This window comes from Rhyacophila brunnea, unplaced genomic scaffold (genome assembly GCF_057557595.1).
Source record: "Rhyacophila brunnea isolate RB1 unplaced genomic scaffold, BYU_Rbru_1.0 scaffold_10, whole genome shotgun sequence".
NCBI lineage: Eukaryota > Metazoa > Arthropoda > Insecta > Trichoptera > Rhyacophilidae > Rhyacophila > Rhyacophila brunnea.
In genome coordinates, this window is record NW_028232752.1 from 415,941 (window position 1) to 436,923 (window position 20,983).

At 34.4% G+C, this 20,983-nt stretch overlaps 2 protein-coding genes across 2 annotated transcripts; one reads left to right on the forward strand and one right to left on the reverse strand.

The window, feature by feature from the left end:
* Positions 1–3,241: 3,241 nt before the first annotated feature.
* Mapmodulin (acidic leucine-rich nuclear phosphoprotein 32 mapmodulin) lies at positions 3,242–10,940 on the reverse strand. The gene is made up of 6 exons (XM_085949527.1): positions 10,776–10,940; positions 8,585–8,961; positions 8,140–8,228; positions 5,803–5,874; positions 5,152–5,310; positions 3,242–4,380 (listed from the first exon to the last, which is right to left on the reverse strand). Exons 1-6 carry the CDS (start codon positions 10,821–10,823, stop codon positions 4,325–4,327), a joined length of 801 nt encoding a protein of 266 aa, XP_085805653.1. The 5' UTR covers positions 10,824–10,940; the 3' UTR covers positions 3,242–4,324.
* A 2,805-nt stretch (positions 10,941–13,745) lies between these two features.
* On the forward strand, positions 13,746–19,904 carry LOC147078802 (huntingtin-interacting protein K). Its single transcript, XM_085949538.1, has 3 exons — positions 13,746–13,905; positions 17,116–17,223; positions 19,269–19,904. The coding sequence occupies exons 1-3, from the start codon at positions 13,756–13,758 to the stop codon at positions 19,362–19,364; spliced, it is 354 nt and encodes a 117-aa protein (XP_085805664.1). The 5' UTR covers positions 13,746–13,755; the 3' UTR covers positions 19,365–19,904.
* The last annotated feature ends 1,079 nt before the right edge of the window (positions 19,905–20,983 follow it).

Here is a 20,983-nt window from a genome sequence, read left to right on the forward strand (position 1 = left end):
AATTCTTACGATTAACTTCTTACATAGTAAGTATAAGAAAATATTATTTTATAAATATCTTTTAATTCCATGGATCATATTTTTAACCTCGCAATCGTAACCTGCAATTTGTCGATTCGCAACTTACTTCTAATCGGATAAACGCGGTCCATCCCATTCTCTTTATTTAATTTAACTCCCGCACTTAGAGAAAGGATTCCCGGGTATTGAGGCAATTTCATTTGGCTATCAATACGCACTACTCGAAAGGAATAAATTCAGACATATACATTTTAAAACACAAGATTTTGAATATATCGACGAAAATTAAACAGCTAAGTGCTAAATTTAAATATATTCACACACATTCACGGTTGTATGGCGGAAGTGATATGCACATACTCACTTACAGGCCATATAATTTACTTCATAAATACACGGTAACGTTTTTCTATTTTGATATCAGTGAAGAGAGATCAAATGTTTAATTTGACACCTTCCCCAGATGGTTGTAATACAAGACTATAGAGAGAGTAGTTAGGTTCAGAAATAAGTGGATGTAAAGTAGCAGTTTTATACATGTACCCACGGTTGTTAATTTAACAGCTACAGTTATTAAAAATTAAGCAAACGGAATTGAGTTAATATGTCTTATTACAAACAATGAAAGCTAAGAATTACGAATAATAAATTATCGTTAATGTTATTTTAATTTCATTTCTTGTACTATTTCCACAATTTTTTATTTTAATCCAACATAACACTTAAAATGCTATGATGTATTCTACGAGTTGAGTATCGAATAACACACGTAACAGCGGTACCGCCAGGTGTTTTAATTATATAACTGCTAGAGTAATTATTGAATTGGGATGTTAACGATAACATGTTGAGCAAGCGTGCCATCGCACTGAGCAAACACAAGTTCAAACTTCCATTGAAACATGCGTACTGACTGCCTTTTAAATAACCGTTGACAGAATACATTAGAATGTGTCACACTTTGAGGTTATCTCGGAAATATAATGAAATGGTACTATTGGGCGTTATGGGAGTTGCATAGTTGGAATAGACTTACAAGTTCGTTTTCATCTTTGCGACGTCTTCAGTTGGTTAAAAGACAAAACCGGTTTGGAGTAAATAAAAAATTGTGAAAATAGACCAATAAATCGTAGATATCATGTCTTTTGACCAAGAAATAACAGGGGAAAAAAATTAATAATGTTAATAAGTCACGTCATGATAAATGGTTGGTGAGGAGACATCTTTATATGATATTAGATTTTGCTTTGACAATACAATATATGAGGCGTCTAATTACAAAAAGCGATGAGTCCACAATTCAATATTTTCGGGAAACACCGTTTTTATGTTTCAAGCTTCAATTATTTGTTTTAACGTGAGATTATTTTTTCCGTTGTATTCTATGTCGAAATTAGAACCAAATGGCAATTTGTTTCAGCCGATAAACTCTTAAATGTAATAAATATAGGCAAAATAAAATTGGACGTAGCGCTATTTGTACCTCACTTTTTAATTTACTCCGCATAAGGCACATATTTCCGTGGCACTGTCATAAGTTTACCAGATGCTACAGCATGGGAGACGCCCTTTTCAATATTGAACATTCCCTTATTGGTTGACTTAAACACGCGCAAAATCAACCAAGCTTTAAATAATATGAAACACGGACTTGGCGCTTTTTGTAATAAATCGAGACTTAAAATATTTTTTTTCGTAGGGCTTTGTCGCGTTTTGGAATTTATAGATCAATACATATTGTGTAAAATTATACAAAGAATACGTGCGTATTTTTTTCTCGATTTTGACCAAATGTGGACTTATCGCTTTTTGGAATTAGACGCCTCATATCACCAATATTTTCAGTTGTTTTTTTTTTAAATTATTTATAAAGGAGAAACATAACAATAGAACAATCTATATTATAACTAAACTCTGAAGAGATCCAGTTGTAATTTCTCGAAACTCATTATCATACAGCGTAATTCGAGTGTTACAGTATACTGTGTGCAAATTTATAACTCCTTTAACATCCCATAGTTGAATACTCAAAAGGCCCTTAGTTATCAGATTACTAGAATCAAATACTTTGGCTTGGGAAGGTGTTTTCGTTAACCTGTTTGGTTGAATGCAGCAAATTTCATTTATATCCGTGAATCCTATTTCTAATAATATACATATTACCCGCAGGGTATAAAATTATTTTAAATATACCTAAGGCACGCACAAGTGAATGAATACTATCGAACCTCATATGCCTTACAATTGTACAACTCTTATATTGTCCAACATGGTCATTTATATAATATATTATGTAGTAGATTATCCTTTTCATAATAAATCCTTAATTAACTTTACCATATATATATATAATATTATATATTTATTTTTTTAATTGAAAAATATGGATATTATAAAATTTTATTTATATATTTGAAATATTTATTCAAAATGATCATTTGAAACATGTACTCTTCTATTGGCTATAATAATTTATATTAGATAATAATATTTGGTCTCCATTATACCATTTTATTGTGCATGAGGTAAGGTTATAAAAACTCGTGAATGCTGAAACAAACTTTGATAATAATTTGGAAGAGAATACAACAAAAATTGATACAATAGTGACATTATAACAAAAAAAAAAATAGAAATCTACATTTAACTAAATAGGGCATAGGTACCATAATGTTCCAGCAATTTACAACTGGCAATGCATATATATATTATATTCTTAATAACATGAAACAAATTGTTCTTTTTTTATGTTGTCGTGGAGCGATATTATATAATATAGTATAAACACTTTGGTCATTCTGTATATAATCATTATAAAGGCTAAAACGATTCAATATTGCAATTATAAGACTATTAAAAATAAATCATGCACTTCATTATTAACATATTTGGGATATGTCACGGAAATATGATTTTCTCAATGAGCGGGACATATAAAAAAATTCTTTAGTGTGCAATTAATATTTTCAAGATTAAAAGAGATCGTTTTATATATATATATATACATAAATTATATAAATAGCAAAGTTTGGTTTCCATTTTCAGGCTGTTTTACACTTTGACCACATATGCAACTATCGAGTACTGTACAAAATAACTATCTTTTAAGCCACGTGGCATTTTAAAACAGTTTGCATCGCAATACATTAACGTCACCTTAAGACAAACGTATCCTAAAGGATACAGCGGTGCATACCGAGCCGAATATTATATTTTATTTGATAAAAACACTGAAAAATAGTAAATTTATCGACTCTGATGAATGTAGAAAGAAAAGATAATTAAATATGTAACGATTTATATTATATCCGGGCGTGGAATGTATTTCGAATAAGCTCTATAAAAAGAAAACTGTAATCGTTATTTATAAGTAGAAAAGGGCTATAGGATTTATTGTAACATTAAAAGTAGTCGAATATTATCCAAGTGTGTGCGTGCATTAGATACATCAACATAATGATACAATTGACATAATATAATTGCGGAGAAGGTGGATCGAAAGCGAAACCAGAGAGCGAACAGACAACAGCCTCTGTTATTAATTAATAAAATAATACTCTATACATAAAATTACTTCAACGTTGAGTTTTATATTTATGATAAAACTAGCTGTAACGAGTCGCTTAGAATGTCGAACGATGGAAAACAATACATTTTGACTTTGGTAATAATAAACGTGCATGCGGTGAATCACGGCACTCTTGACAAGAGATACGATATTGAATTTACGGTCTCCGTAATGGCTACTGTGATAATTAATACATCTTTCGACTTTCAATGTGCACGCGAGATAACAGCGATCAAAAATATAATCTCAACTTTCTATTCACGACTATTTTTATGAATAAGTAGGGATGTAATTTTGTAAAATTAATACTAAAACGATTCACTAATGAAAAATTTTGAACTTTATTTCCACTAATAATATTATTTTAGACTGCATACTCATGCGAAACAATGGAAACATACACTTCTTTATACGTACAAATATAATATAAAAAAAAACAAACATCTGACAATGTATTCTTAAAGACGATGATAGATTCAAATAAGATTAACAAAAAAGCTGGGACTCCCATGATCGCCCCGATGTAAAATAATAGCCGGGCAGTCGATACGGTAAAAAATAAAATAATCATGTAACGTATCGTGACTGTAATATGTAAGCCCGCGGAAGGCCGTCATCGGCCACGGTGGCTCGTCCAACTAGTCCGGTACGCGACGGCTTCCTTTATTTACATCATGACACATTCAGAACCAGAACTATGATTTTTGTCACTTCAACAAACAAAACGGATTAAACTCAATTGTTTGATTCACTTTCTTCCAATTTTCGCTTCTTACCCCGGGTGCTCTCTTCTGGAAAAAAAAAAACAATGCAAATCAATGATATTATCAAACTATATTACATAGATTTTACAGTTGCTTTAGTTACAAGGTGATACAAAATAAAATAGTGTTAATACCATTGTTCATACCTGAAATTTTTTTTGACTAATGAAGGTCGTTTCGAAGCCTTACAATCGGCATTCCAGCCCAAACTAATTTCCCTTACATTATCGAAAGCGATTCTCATTATACCTACCAAAAAGTTATGGCGTGTCATGATCTTTTCTTTCTCGAATAACTGAATTCTTCGGTGTGGTTTGATGCATCCAGTGACTCCGGCACTTATAATATATCTAGGTAGCGAGTCGGAAAGATTTAACACTGAAACATTGCAACACCGATTGATATGACACGCGTACCATTTGACAAACCCATCCTTTCAATTGTCTTTAAAAGCTTGCAGTCATGTATTCGTGAAGTCGCTATATTTTAACATTCTTTGCATGTATCTTCACTTTGTATGCTCGACTTAAATTTCAAATACCAAACGACGGAAGTGGATAAGGACAATAAACTGTGTCAAAATATGGCTATAATTTATTACAACTGTCTCTACATATCTCTATTTCAAAACTACTTAGATTAGGATGTAATACCCCCTTGTCATTTCTGATGAAACGCATATTACGCTTCTTTGTAATGGTTTGGCACCGGGTCATTCTAACGAAGGAAAAATCTTATTCTAATTATGTCTGAAAGATTAAGAATGTAAAAGCGTATTGTTCGATTGTAGTTATTTACCTGGGTGATTGTTTGGCTGGTTGTTTGGCTGGTGGTTGCGGTCGCCACCTTCCGCTTCTCCCCCCTCTCCTTCTTCGTCTTCCTCGCCGTCCTCGTCTTCTTCATCCTCCGCCTCCTCTCCGTAGCTCACTTCGAAGTCACCCTCCGAACTCTCCTCGCCTGCACGCAGTCAACATCACGTTTGTCAAAATACATATTACTCAAAAATCTCTCCGTCAATATACATTTAATGAATACTATCTGCCGGATCATTTCACCGATTCTTAATTATATTAGACGACGTCCATTGGGAAATTCCGATACTTGGGATCAACGAGCTCTGGCTATGAGGTGCCCGCAAACCACCACTGTCGCTACCGTTAATGACCACCGTAATGGATTCAAAACGTAGAGCCAGCCTTACCAAAGGAAATAGGATATACGGTGATAACCCAATCATTTGGATGATTGAAAACAGTGCTACACTTTAACTTTAAAGTTGATTAAAGTCGTGCGTAATTGTTGTTTGGTTACATTTAAAAAGAAATTTAATGCTGACGAGCTTATTGAATGACACTAGACAATTAATAGCCCAGAATTAGATAGCGCAGAACACGCCTTAATCAACATCCAAATCATGGAATATGTGGAGTTGTTTTCGAGATGACTTACCGAGCTGATCATTGTAGACTGCACTGAGAGATAACTCATCTTCTTCTTCTTCCTCATCAAATTCTCCTGACGCTGTAAACATATGAACATTAAAATGACAAATATATACAGAATAACACATGCCTTCTCATTCCGGTGACCAATATGAAGCGGCTATACTTATGACACAGTCAGCTGTGAGAGAATTTGTTATTCAGGACCGATATACGATCCTTGAGGTGAGGAATGCCTCTCGGTTTCATGTTACAGTACCGATATTGTATTTTTTAATTGTAGAAAAATAATGGATCTAGAGCAAGCTTTGTGAAGATATAAATTCCCCGCCTGCAGAGTAATTTCATCTCGTATAAGACGCAATGCAATAAATCCAAAAATATCAATACATAATTATGGACCTCCAGAACCAATAAGAGACCGATAAAAGGCAAATCTATTGATTGATCAATATTATGTAACCATAGAATGTATTCACTGTTTGCTTTATCAATATTTTACACACATTTAATAGCGAGCAGAAAATGAAAGACATTAAGAAACACATTAAACTACGTAAGACATACATAAAAAAGAGCATATATTAAATCTATTATTGCGAAATTATGGATAGTTTGAAGAATGGATGATTGAAAGTCGGCATATGAAGATCTATAATGCATGCTTACGCCGAGTGATGGACCCCCAGTGGAAAAGCAATCCGTAAATTGTGTACATGATCAAAGGAAACGGTGCAACTTTCTCAACTATCACCGTGCTGTTATGGTTCGATGCTTTGTCATCCATTGTCAAGCTGGTCAGGTCCAAAGTGTGGCCTGGAAAGCCCCATACTCAGTTTTGATACTTTCGATGATAACCAAATCCAGTCAGCACATCAACACTATTGTTTATTCATTTATATGGCATTCACTTCTAAAAACTTAAAAACCAGATACTAATAATTTGGATTCGAGAAGACGGCAAAAGATTCAGGAATATCTTATATTCATACTATATATTACATAATCGGGTCTCTTTTTATGCGGTAGCTACATTCCACAGACCGCATAAAAGAAGCTAGGCTTACATTGAAAAATTAGGAATGCGATCCATGACTTTCCAAAACTTTAATCTTACACTTATTGATAAAAAGCCAGGTGTTGTTCGCATACGTCCAGCGTGCCCTGATTCAAATGCTCACTATTACGCAAACAATATGCTGGTCATTGAACTTCGGAAAAGAAGGGGGCGATATCGCTCCGGGATACTCAATCTCACTTGGTTTTAGCCGGATTATACTGGGGAGAGACGACACGGATCAATAAAAAACATGGATAATCCGAACTATGGTTTTTTCTTTTTAAAATACAGTCGAACTCGGTTATTGCGATCTCAGACGTAATGAGGAAACATTCATTGACATTTTGGTTATACCGTTATAATGATCAACTTATCGGATATACCGAGCTAAAATACTGTTAATGTGTCGATCGTTTAAAAACATTTCGACCCAAAGCAATAAAATCCGATCGGACAGGATGCCGCTAGGGACGGATTAAGTTTATGACACTTTAGTTAAGTGTCTAAGTACCTACCTAATAGTTGTTTTCGCTGACAATAATGAAAAAGTATCCACGCATATGGTTGAAAAATACAAGGTTTGTGAAGTCCGTAGGTACCGACCAGCGTTCATTACAATAAACAACGTCTTTTGTAGTTTATGAAGGCCATGCTTGTTTCGGGGATTTTTACGAAGGTTTTCAGATTTTTTATTTTCGCCATTTTTTGTTATGTGACCGCTCATTTAAAAATACCTGTTCTCTGATATAACGAGTAACGCTTATAACGAGAAAATTCAGTTGGTCCCATCTTCCTCGTAATAACCAGGTTCGACTGTACTACATATATATTTTCAAAAGCAGACAGTTATTTAAACATGTTGAATACTCATTATTTATTAAGAAAATCTGTGATTTTGGTTTTGTTTGCAGGAATCTTTCTAATATCTGTTCGAATTTTTCTAGGCAAGGTATATGTTTATGAAAGTGAGCAATTTTTAAAAAAATTTAACTCATGCACGGATAATCCGCAAACCTGATAATCGGGAGTTTATTGCAATATGACATTTTTCTTTAGATATAGTAAAATTATAACGCGGCACAATACAAAATAAACTATAATAATAAATAGAGTTCATAATGGATAAATTGATTTGTCTTTAAAGATTAAACTTACAGAAAATCATTACATAAATAGAATATTTTATACCGTTTACCGATACATAGTGTGGGATGGCTTCCTTCACAACATTCTCCAAATGTTACGAACTATGGAAAAAATAAGAACGGATTATAAAAAAATTACCCAAGTCTTCTTCGCTGCTTTCCTCATTTCCATTAAGGTCGTCCTCTTCTCCATCGGAGTCGTCAGCTTCACGATCCTGCTGATCGAACCTGCAACAGACATATCATTAGTTTGTGACAGTTCTCGCATACACTCATTATATTGGCATGTTTGTGATGTCTAATGCCATAAAAAGAATCTACTTAAGAGATCTCACTACGCCTAAATTACTGCCACGTTCTGGCCGAAAGGTTAATCAAAGCATACAAACAAAATAATGAAAATATTAAGTTAGTACAATATAATAGTACTTTTACTTTTTATATTATTTTTATGTACATTTAAAGTTTGATCTAATTGAAGTAGTTTCTTGAATGCGGTCTTGTATAGACTATTATTCTATAGCAATACGGCCTTCCGACAAGAAAAGGTTCCCCATAACCCGGTATAGGTATTTATCACTTACCCGTCGAGATATTTTAATGTCGGAATGAGGTTGAATACTTTCGTTCTGTATTCTTCTATTGAGGTCACATCGTTGTTGAACAGATCTAAATTTTTCAGTTTACTGAACTCCTTCAACGGCTCCAGCGTTTCGAGATCATTTATCTTATTTCCTGATAAATTTAAATATGCCAATTTGGGGCTGGCGCTCAGAAGGTTAAGTCCGCTGCAAATCCGGTTATCGGACAGTTCCAACTTCTTCAGATTTGCAAGTTTGGGGAAGCCTTTCAGAGAAGTCAATCCCACATTGATCAAACTCAACGATTGTAGGTTGACGTAGGCGTCTGTCAAACCGACGACGCTCGTGCTTCGGCAGTTGTCCAAATTCAAATCCTTCACCTGAAGAGCGAAATCAAAACATAACGTACTTAACATACCTACACAATTCTGAAAACATTCATGAGAAAATATAGCCAATAGAAAAAATCTTTTTTCGAAAAAAGTAAGGCACCCGGCTGGAATCGAACCAACGTCTTTTGGGTTTCGCGCCCTGTGCAATACCACTATGCTACGACTGCCATGCTTAGTTGTGAATTGTGAATTTGTGAAATTGTGAATTATTCGTTGAATAAAAGAAATAGTTAAGTAAAATTATTAGCAAGTTCAAGTAAGTTGCAATAGAAAATATTGGAGAGATCATAGAGATCAGAGAGATGAGGTAATTAAAGTAGGTAATAAATACTTTAATTTAGAATACAAAAAACTACACTAGAATACACTAGTGAGCAGGTATTATTAATAAAAAGCCAATAGTTAAAGTTTGTCGCAATTAAGCATCGCAGTCCTAGCATAGTGGTAATGCGCAGGGCGCGAAACCTAAGAGACGCTGGTTCGATGCCAGCCGGGTGTCTTACTTTTTTCGAAAAAAGATTTTTTCTATTGGCTATATTTTCTCATGAGTGTTTTCAGAATTATGTATGTTCAATAATTATAATGGTACATTGTTAAACCTTGTGAATTATTCGTTGAATAAAAGAAATAATTAATTAAAACGTATTTAAATATATAATATCACTGCATTTTGACATTTTGTTGGTGCGCGATTTTCAAATAACGCCGCTGCCTTGCGACGCTAGCGCCGAACCGGTTCAGCGGCCGTCGGGTGAACTGCGATTTGACAGCGCATCGATGCCGCCCTACATTCATAAATTAAAGAAATGACTTGAAAATGTAATAATTGTGCGCAATGAATGCCTCTAAATTTCGTTAAAAGTTCTAAGAATTGATTTTGGAGTCGTTTCTACGGTAATTATTCAAACATCGTACGTGATCGTTAAATGGCGACGTACTTCGTTGCACAAAAAAATGGCTGTGTCGTGTCGACAAATCACAAGCCAGCATTGTCAAAGTTTATTAAAATAGAAATACACAAAAACCGCGCACTGACAATAATTGACCGACGCGAGTACAGTAATTAATCAAATTACTTTATATAATACACATGCGAATGACACCTCTAATATGATTTTCAAATCTTTTATTCATTTTATTCAAATGGCTCGTTCAACTTTTCCAAAGGCGCGAAAACAATATGAGCGAATGCGTCGATTGAAGCGGTATTTGTATCTACAAATGTGCATATTTTTGACACAAACAATAATATCAATGTTGACAACGGCACTATGAAAATGTAGAAAAAAGTTGGCCTCGGACAATTACTGATCGATTCGAGCCAATAATCCCAGCGTAAAATGTGATAACATAACAAGTCGAGCATCGAGAAGTCCCGAGATGACATTCGACATTCCTACGTCAAATATGTAATGAAATCGCGTTAACGGTAGCGAAAATACACGATAACCCGACTAAACATTCATTTTAGAGGTGCTCAGTATAATAATTAGCAGGAAACATAATCGGCCACTCGACAAATTGACAACGCGGAGATCAACATTTAAAAAAATAAGCTTCAAAATTTCAATATGACCGAACGACTTTCGCACGCGCGTGCCGAGGATCGGACGAGGTTTATTAGAACGCGAAATACCTGTGTCGAGAAATCGAACATATTGAATTTACTTAAAACAAATAACACATGCTCATTAGGTAACTTATGCATCAACCACCATTGGCTTCGTAAAAATGCATCGAGTATGTATTGACAAAACAATGTATACTTTCGAGTATGAATGATATTTAAACACAATACTAACTTGCGATGGATTTCTGCCTCTTCCCTCGAGCGCTATCCTTTTCTCCATTATTAAAGAATTGAATTTAACAGAAATTAACACCACACACTGTATACGACAGACGTATTATAATAGCTCACCTACGCAACGCTAGCTTGGCTTTCAAAACAGAAATGGAAAATGGGCAATGGGAAAACGCTATCATAACTACGTTATGATTTTAGTCTCGATACGAAAAATTCAAATTTCTTTCTGATCTTTTCTATGAATTATTATTCATGCCTTTTAAACAAATTATTGATTAATCATTAATTTTCGTAAACACGCTATTATTACAGAAAATAACTTTTTATTATTCGTTTCACTTTATCGTTGATAGTAAAATAATAATATTCCTTTTACCGTAGGTACTGCACGTATTTGTTTAAAAGCAAGATTTTTTATCATTGAAATATAATGTTATAGCAATTATAATATTTTACGAAAAAAAAAGTGTTTGCTAATGCCAATTAAAATTTGTTTATTAGATAAATGGAAAGAATTTTTAACACAAATAATATTATTTTTGTAGCGTAGTTACCTTCGTGTCTACAGTACTGTAGTGATCATAACTGATTCTGAAAATCTCCAATCAACAGTGTGGTCTTTCTTGGCTCTATTGGTACAAAAATATTCAATTACTTTGGCGGTAATATTTGAAAATGTTGACTTACATTAATTTGTTTAGAATAGCATCGAGCAAAAATAGGTAGGCATAAAATTTACAAGAAAATGAAATTGTAAGTTTAACCACAAAGCAGATTAGAGCAGAGTTCCCTGGGTTTAATTTTCCTTCACATGTTTGCTAAATAATCGTAAATAAAAAATAACGCACTCTTTAGTAAATTAGCCCTAATGGTTTCGTACAAAAACTAACCTAATTTCTTTTTATATCGGCGATCATTCCCCGTCTATTACTGCTATTAGCCAGAACCTTCCTCTTCTAGGACCTCGCTTACCATAAATCTTCAAATAAGTGTTAAAATGGATATCAGCTCATGATGGTCAAAGTATGTAAATTTTCTAGTTTTTACTGCTTCAGTCATTTCTTTGGCCTCTTTCACCCTTGACATCGGTAATAACGTCCACAACCACATTCGGAAACCTTCATATTTTCTGTATAATATGCTGATATTAAAAATAATAGTAATTCATAATAAGGTTTACAATATATTTTTTTGAACATTTCCGATCCTAAGAAGATCATAATAATATTATGAATCTCCACAGAGCTCACCATTGTATTAACAGATTTTCGTCTTTACGAGAAATAGACATTAGCCACTTACTTGCTCAACCTATTAAGTACTTACATACCCTGATTCCAAAAACACATTGAAAAACAATATATTACGTATTTGCCATACCCAGGATTATCAGCCGACGCGTTTGCCGCTCGGAAATATCCTGGGCGTATTAATTACAATAATTATAATCACAAAATAATTTTATAAAGATAAAAGTCATTAATACAATGTGTTAGGTAGTAAGAGGTCCGAGACAAGAATGATGCTGCTTTTTTTCAGTTTTGCGATTGTTACATGAATGTCAACCAGCGCTCGAAATGGAAAAGTTTACGAACCGGAGCGCTCGACAGTTTTCTGATGATATTTTATGTGTATTTCATAAAAATAAGTGTGTGAGATTTTCTATTATATGGCCTATCTAGCTCAGACGGTCAAATTATTTTATCCACGAGACGGAGCGATAATTTTACTGATTTCACGCACAGGAACGGCGCTCCGGTCCATTTCGAGCCCTGATGTCAACTCTTTCCCATCTGGCGAGAGTCGGTAGTGTAATGTGAGATTTTTATTTTTATTTATTATTTCATATCGTGGAATGAAAGATTTGGAATGAGAGAAGAAAGAACACTTTTGACAGCCTTCACACCACACTTCCACTCTATATAGGTAGTGAGTAGGACGAAAAAGTAGCCAAAACTCTAATAAATTCTTTAAGAATAATTATTATTCTTCGTTAATTCCACGTTTTTGTATCAGTGGGGTAAATCATTGGTACCTAATAATGGTGATGGCTAGTAACGTCCCGTGTGGGTAGACTCATATTATAAGCTGCGTAGCACGTTTTAAACGGCGGCAAAAAGTAGTTTTGCGAATATTAATTCATCTTTTGAACACGTCAGTTAGGTAAGTATTTACTTGTGTGAGTTTAGACAAAATCGTCATAATATAGGCAGGTAGATTAGTATTTGTTTCATGAAGATTGTTTGATTGCAACGTTGATAACCGTACTCTCCAGATGTGTTCATTCTAAACGCCAGTGGTTGTGAAATAATGTCAGCATTTAATGTTTTGTATTGTATTTGGTCCTCATAATAGCCTAGAAGATAATAATAAAATTGAATATGGATATAGTAGATAATGAAGATGCAATTTTATATGAATTATTGTACGAAATTGAGACGAGGAGTCATTTAAAATTACAATACAGTGACTGCGGAGGTACCGTAAAACGGGGTGAAGTGGTGCCAACTTGTGATGGTTTTTTTTCCAAATAACTCTGCCATTTATTCTAGAGCTGGATTGTAATTTTAAATATATAATAAATGTGTCTTCGAGCTCATTATATTGTAAAATAAATAGATAATAACAATACTGGGAAAAAGTTATGGTCGATTAACTGGTCCAATCAAAAAGATTGGACTCCTCCCATACATAGGTACGTGAAAATTGCATAACCTGAAAATGCAGTTTGATCTTCGTGTATTTTCAGTCGATAGTTATACACATTTATTATATTAACAGTTACAATTTTCACCTTATAAATGTTTCCTTCAAAGGAGTTTCCTTCGATTTTAGTCAATTTTTTTGTTTTATACTTTTCTTTTAGATATGGCAATGGCAATAATACAGTGCCGACATCTTGACGAAATTTCAAAGACAAACTTCAAACAATTGAATTGAAATAAAAATTGACATCTAGTAAAACAAAAGTAAACATGGCGGACGACGAAGTCAACGGTGATTGCGATGAAGTTCAAGACAAAACTCAAAAGAAAGTCGCCAAACACGATAGCGGAGTCGCCGATTTAGAAAGAGTCACTGACTATGCAGAAGAAAAAGAAATATCTTCGCAGGACATTGTGGGCGTAAGTGAAATAATAAATTTGTGACATGTGGTTTCACCTCATGTCAAAGAGACATCTAATTACCATCTTTTTTAATCATTTACTTATGACAGAGAGCGATATAACAATTCTAGTATTATTATCATGCCTTTGGTACTTGTTAAGGGTGTATCATGATGGATTGCTCAATTCTATAAATATTTTTCTTTAAATACTACCAAATTGTGGCACAAAAACTATCAAATACTCATCAAGTTTAAGCTAATGTACTGATTTAAAATAACTATTTATGGAAGAACGAGTGTATCCATGTAATTACAATTCTTATGCAAAGTAACTACTGCCTTGATATTAAATGTAATAAAATCCCAGCTCCATCTTTTGGATCTTTTTACTGGTTCTCCGCCACCGGCCGCTGTCATCTGTCAGTGAGCGCAGTGATGCCAACCGAACTATAACTATAGTACATTTTGATTCGCGTACTATTCGAAAAGTTACATTTTCGTCCGCGTACTATTAAAAAAGGATAGTACGTCAAAAATACCACAATTAAAAAAATGCTATTTTTTTATAGTACTTATTCCACTTTAATTAATATATTAGGACCGGTTTCGTCCGCCTCAGTGGGACATTTTCAACGTTGAAAATGTCCCACTGAGGGGGACGAAACCGGTCCTAATATATTAATTAAAGTGGAATAAGTACTATAAAATAGCATAAATAAGATCTCAGTGTGCGATTTTAGTCAATGGACATGGTTTTGCGTTGTATACCTACTCTAAAAAACTAACGTGACAGTTAATGACGGCGGCCGGTGTTAGCATTTTTCGGTTGTAAGAGGTGTTATAATTAAGTAGGACATCAGAATTTCTCGAATCCTCCGTTATGTTTGTGACAAACAAAAAACTTTCATTTTCTCTACACGTACTATAATTTTTGCCGAAATACTATAATGGCTTGGACCGCGTACTATAATTCGATGATAAAAAGATAGCTAAATTCAAAATGGCGACTGACAGATTACGATGACGGAGAACCAGTAAAAAGCACCCATCTTTTAATTGTTGGGTTTATCAAACAAGTAAATACAATAGTGGCTAAGAGGATGGCTAACAGGTTACATCCAACCCTATTAATAGAAGCCTGCCGTGATATATATATATTATTCTTTTTAACATGCCATGAGGCTCAATGCCAGTAGTGTGAGTGAAACAATCACAACAAACACCCGGGCTTTGAGAAAATCACATAAATATGTTGAGACCTCACCGGGATCAAAACTCGCCTTATGCACTGGACTACAAGAACCGGCCCAGACAGTGATCTACATGTATGCTGTCTAAAAATGGTGATTTACCTTTTTAACCCTTAGAATGCTACGCAACAATATATCGTTGTTTTTGATATTGGCCACAACTATCGTCGTTTTGCATTTGATGCCTGAAATGTTAAGTTAATTTTGGAACATACTACTGCTTCAGCGGTATGAAACATTTTTGATATATTTAGTTTTATTGTTGTGTAATATAACTTGATTTATATATGTTTTGTGACTGGGTAGGGTTAGAACTTATAACTATTGTATTTTTTTTCATCACATCAGCATTTTTATAATAAAAGCATTAATTTCAAATACAAATTTCAGTTTACAATATAAACAAATTTCGTTTTTTATTTGTTTACAGTCAAATTCTGGGTGGAATTACAATTTTTTATTTAATATTATACATTTGAAACAGTGGGAAAAGTATTTTAGAACAGTGTTTCCCTAAAAATACTAAAGATTATACTAACTTACTTATTTATAATTTACTAAAGTAAAATACACGGATCGTGACTCCCTGAAGGGACCGTAGATTTTCTATTGAATTAAAGTGGATTTATACTATACAAAAACAATTTCATTTATAAAAAAAATAATGAAATAAAAATCATTTGCAATATTTTAATTGTTCCGATAAGCAAACACCATGAGGACCTTTTTCACAACTCAAGCATATTGTACGCGATCTTTTAACGAGGCCACCATTTTTCCTACTGCAAACAATGCAAACTTTTTCTTTTCGGCCGGGTAATTTCCTAATTCCACTATTTTGTATTATCCCTCGTGTGGGATTGTTTCCAATAGCTGTTAAAAATAAAAACTCGATAGTTCGTTTCGCTCGCACACATGGTCGTCAGTATGATAGAGCGAGAAAGAGAATTTCAATTAATTTTAAAGGCAGACGAAGTGGGGGATATCTAATAGCCTCATTATCTATTCAAAACGATAAACTAATTACAAAACGTGTTTTCATAATATTCCGATTTCGCAGAATCAATTAGAGTGGTAAGGTGTCTAAAAATAACACAATACTTTAATTTATCGACAATTATTGGTAGCAATCTTCGACCGGATTTTGCACAACATCGTAGCAGCCAAAGGGTTAAGATAGGCAAATATATTTTTTTAAATTTAATTTTTACGTTAAGTTGTGAATTTTTCTACTCGATACCATCAACCAATTTAGTAGCGTGGTACGATTTAGGGAATAGGGATCATGGTAAAGATATAGTACTTACTCCTTATCATTTTTGAGACCAAAAAACAGGGTGGTTGTTTCTTCTTTTTTAACACCACAACAGGCCATGTGACCCAACGACAATAGTGTAGTGAAATAGTAGTGTAATTAGTAATTATGTGAAGCACCCAGGTTTTGAGAAAATGACATATTTAATTATATTGTGACATCACCGGAATCCAACCTGGAGCCCCCGGATAATAGGCCAGCGCCTTACACACCACTGAGCTCTATATATATATATATATAAGTATATAAGTCAGGCACCATTTTAAACATATTCAGCGAAAAATATTTTTTAGATTTAATATGCGAGATTAATATAAGTATATAGTATGTTTTTTATATATAATATTATAGAGGAAATATAGAGTAACGTGCTATCTATCTGTTGTCTTGGGTTCAACATACATTCAGTTTTGAGTTTAGAAAATTAATTTTTATAAATAATTAATCTAAGTACGAGTTTTGGTTATATCAGACTAAAAGCTATGACAGCATGGCCATTGTCCAGTTGGCAGTATTGTCCCGATATCCAGATGGCGGTGCCAAATTGTCCCATTCCTATACACTATGTAGCGGCACAACGTGTCACCCAAAATGCAAAAGTCCTACTGTAGATTTCCAATTTTCTTTTTAATCTAACCGACTATCCGTGTTTTGATTGCAGGCTCTCTCACTTATAAGGGATCGTCGTAGTAAAGAAGCCGCCGAGAAAATGGAAAGAGAAAAGAAACTATTGCGGGTCCCAATCTCAAAAGAAGATGTTGATCTTATTGTAAGATGATGTTTTCTTTTATTATTTATCATTACAAGGTTTCAAAAAGCACCTTACCAATGGCTGGAAAAAATAGTATTACTCACGTAGAGCTCTAAAACCTCAATCCCTTTCAAGATTATCTTCTTGGGATTGTACACATTTGGGATTTCTCCCAGCAATCCTGCCATTGTACAAAGCATTTCTGTCATGCTTTTTGTTGTTCAAATTGAGTCGTTTTCAGTTTTTAAAACACTCATAAAACAAGGAGTGCTGTGTTTGGTCAAGATACTTGTCATATCAGTGAGCTTGTGCATTGTCATGACGCAGCTGCCGAATTCCCACTGGCCACAGATTCACACTCTTGCGGTGCTCGCTTATTGCCATCACGTTTGCAAGTTCTCGGACAGTGACAGTGTATGATCAAACTCCGTACATGTTCAATGACCTCATTTCAGCTTGTTTAGGGTTTACCAGAATGTGAACACTTTCCACTGCTCCTGTATATGGTGACATTGTTGCCTAAAGCGTGCTGAATCTACCGAATGGTTTCCGCTCGGTTATTGCCAAGCTCGTTGCTAGGTTGCTGCGCGAGTTCTGTCATTTCGCTCGAAATGAAAATCTGCTTAGTACACTCTCGTACCGTATAAGCTGACTGCCATCAACTGACCCTCTCTGCGGACGGGAAAAACTCACACATGCAAATGAAGGTATCGTCCACCTCTCATGCTTCCGAGGGAAAAACAAATGTCGAATATGGAACAGCCTTCATATAATATAATGTCTCCTCCCGTTTTGAAGGAGACAGGCAAAGGTTTAGGTTCGTTAGCTTGTTTGCTTTTCTTCGCTTCAAATTGGCGGGTTTTTCTATTCTAAGCCAAACAAAGGAATTTATTTCTCATAGCTCATTTTTACAAAAATCTGTAACGAAGGTTTTTGATTCTCAACGAAGCATATGTTTTTAGACAAGTTCTCATTCATGACTCATTGTTACAAAAATCTGTAAGAAAGGTTTTTGATTCTCGACGAAGAATACGTTATCTACATTTGTATGACAAAATGTATATTTACAGCTTCACACACCGGCCTCGGAGCCCAGGGAAAGCACTACGTTATTCCATTTACCCATATCTAACTGTAGTGCGTAGATTATTCTTGTTGCAAGCCTGCAGGGTTGGCAGCAATGCCGGAACCAGTGATTTTAGGTCGGCTCTGCGGTTATTTAGTGCCATACGATTGTAAGCCTGCATTTGTCAAATTTGTCCTATCCTGTGGTGGTCGTCCACTCGCTGAGCGACATGTCACTTGGTAACTTCTATCACATTGCGTACTCTTACCTGCCTCTATCCATCGGTTTCTATTGTGATCTTTCTGTACTATACCAAACATTGTCATGCCACTTTGATGTTATTGGTTTCGCCTTATTATATTTTTTACTAACTACCCTGCCAAGAAATACGGTAAAACTCCTTTATTTTATGTTTTTGAAGGGATTTACAAAAAATTCATTAATATAAATTAATTTTAAGTTATGATCTTGTTCGTCGTTTCATACTAAAATAGTTTTTTTGGCCCTCAATGTAAGCACCCTCAAAAAAAAAAAATTATGTATTAAATAAGAACGAAAAGTGTCTGTAAACGATTGTAATATTCGAAAACGCAGAAAGTCAAACATACCTAATTAATCGGCAACGGAAGATTGCCCACCAATTGGATTATGTCCTTAGCATTGAGCACTGCAGACGAGTCCATAAATAGAAACGTACATGTGCGTCTGCACCTTAATATACTTTTCAATGATTGCCATGGATTTATTCGGATGTCATAGAATTTGTAATATTAATAATATTATCATGTGTAAATTGTGGTTAAACTGAATATTAAATATACTAAAATGAAACAGGACTGCAAAAACTATACATAAATATCCAGAAAACATGGATTCCGAGCTCTTAAAGTCAGAGTTCCATTGTAAATAACTTACTTTCTCCATGACATGTGCCATGCTTTCGTGGTTTAGCATATGCAGTTAATTGTATTGATTGGTTTTTTTATGTGCATTTCAGGTGACAGAAATGGAGATTTCCCGCACTGTAGCAGAGAGAACTCTCCGCGAGCACCACGGGGACGTCGTCGCCGCCCTTACTGCCTTAACGGATTGACGGGAGCCCCGTATTATATTTAAGCTGTTAAACATTTGAAATTTGTAAATAGATATTGCATGATTTTATTATTACTATCAAATTAAACTACTTAATTTGCATTGTCGGATTCTTGTCAGCGCTGTTTGATGTTTTTGTATCTGTGAACAATAAAGAATGGCAATTTATAGTAATAATTATTATGCTTCTCGATGAATCCCTTCAAAATTAGGGTACATGTGGGTATTTTCAGAGAAGTCAGCAAAACTAATCAATCTCATGTTAATAATATTGTATATATAGTGTGTTTATCTCACGAGGGATCAACCCCACTCCACCTGCTGTGTTGTGCGCATACCAGTTTCTCTTTCTTTTGAAATTTGCTGCATCGCATCCCGCCCAGTAGAGTGGGGGTGAGCCTTCTTGAGGTAAACTCACTATACTGAGGACGATCAATTGCGTGTACATCACATGATCGAAAGGTGTTTTGTCGCGGTCGTGTTTAGAATGTAAAATTCGTACTCACCTGTATTTGTTGAATAATACAATTTTTCTAAAGTATCTTGGGTTTTTATTAATGTTTTTGTCCCAGGTAGTGTTATTAATCCCCAAATCTCTTGAATATGATCATGGTTAGAATCTAAGGTTAAGTAACTCATATGAAAGTATTGTAAGTAAAGATTTATGTAAAGTATGGCAGTTTTCAGATCTGTGAGGCCCCCGAGTAGCGTGGACTTAACTAATTGAATTTAAATAACTGATTATTGTTATTAGACTTAATAGTGGTGACAAGAAAAATGCTCCAATTGTAATGGGTGGGAAAGCATTGGATGGATGACTCACGGATTCGCAAAAAGCTACCATAAGCTAAGATAGCTTGATGTTCAGGGTGAAACAGATGTGTTTGAAGATCAAGATTTTACTAGGGGATGTGAGGAGGATATAGAGGAACAATGGAGGTCAGTCTTCCGTTTGGACTTTGTTTTCGAAGAAAATTTGACTGGTTGTATGGTGAAAAAATATTTTAATTATAGAAAACAAGTTCTCTATAATCGGTACTCGCTTTCAAAATATACCTTCATCTTTCACAATCTAATGCCATCTGGTCATCGCATTTGACCCCCTCCATAAGAAATCCAGGAGCCAGTCGGCGGGGAACGCCTGCCCTGGGCATAGAAGGAAATTTATGTTCGTGTTTATGTAATCTTATAATTATTATTGTCAGTGTTGCGCAGCAGGGGTAGAAAAGGAGCTCTATAAAATGGGAAAAGAATACATAGTTGGAAAATTCCAAGTTATAATTTTTTTTTTTTTCGTCAATGTCCGATCCTAATAGAATCAGATGGTCCTCCACAAAGTGGAGGTTTGTATTAACATATTTTTTTTTTACGAGAAATGGATGTCAGCCACTTGCTCAACCTATTTACAGTGGTTTACAAACTTAATGTTACTACGCCTCCCTTTTAAAAAAATCTAATCTTGGCGCCTCCCCCCCTTTATTTCATTAAAAAATACAGATACCTTTTTAAATAGTCAACAATCTACTAATACAAAAATGAAAAAAAAAATTATGTATAAAAATAAACAAGGTTTTACTTCTTATATAATATTCATTTTTAAATTAATTTGTTTTTCATGCG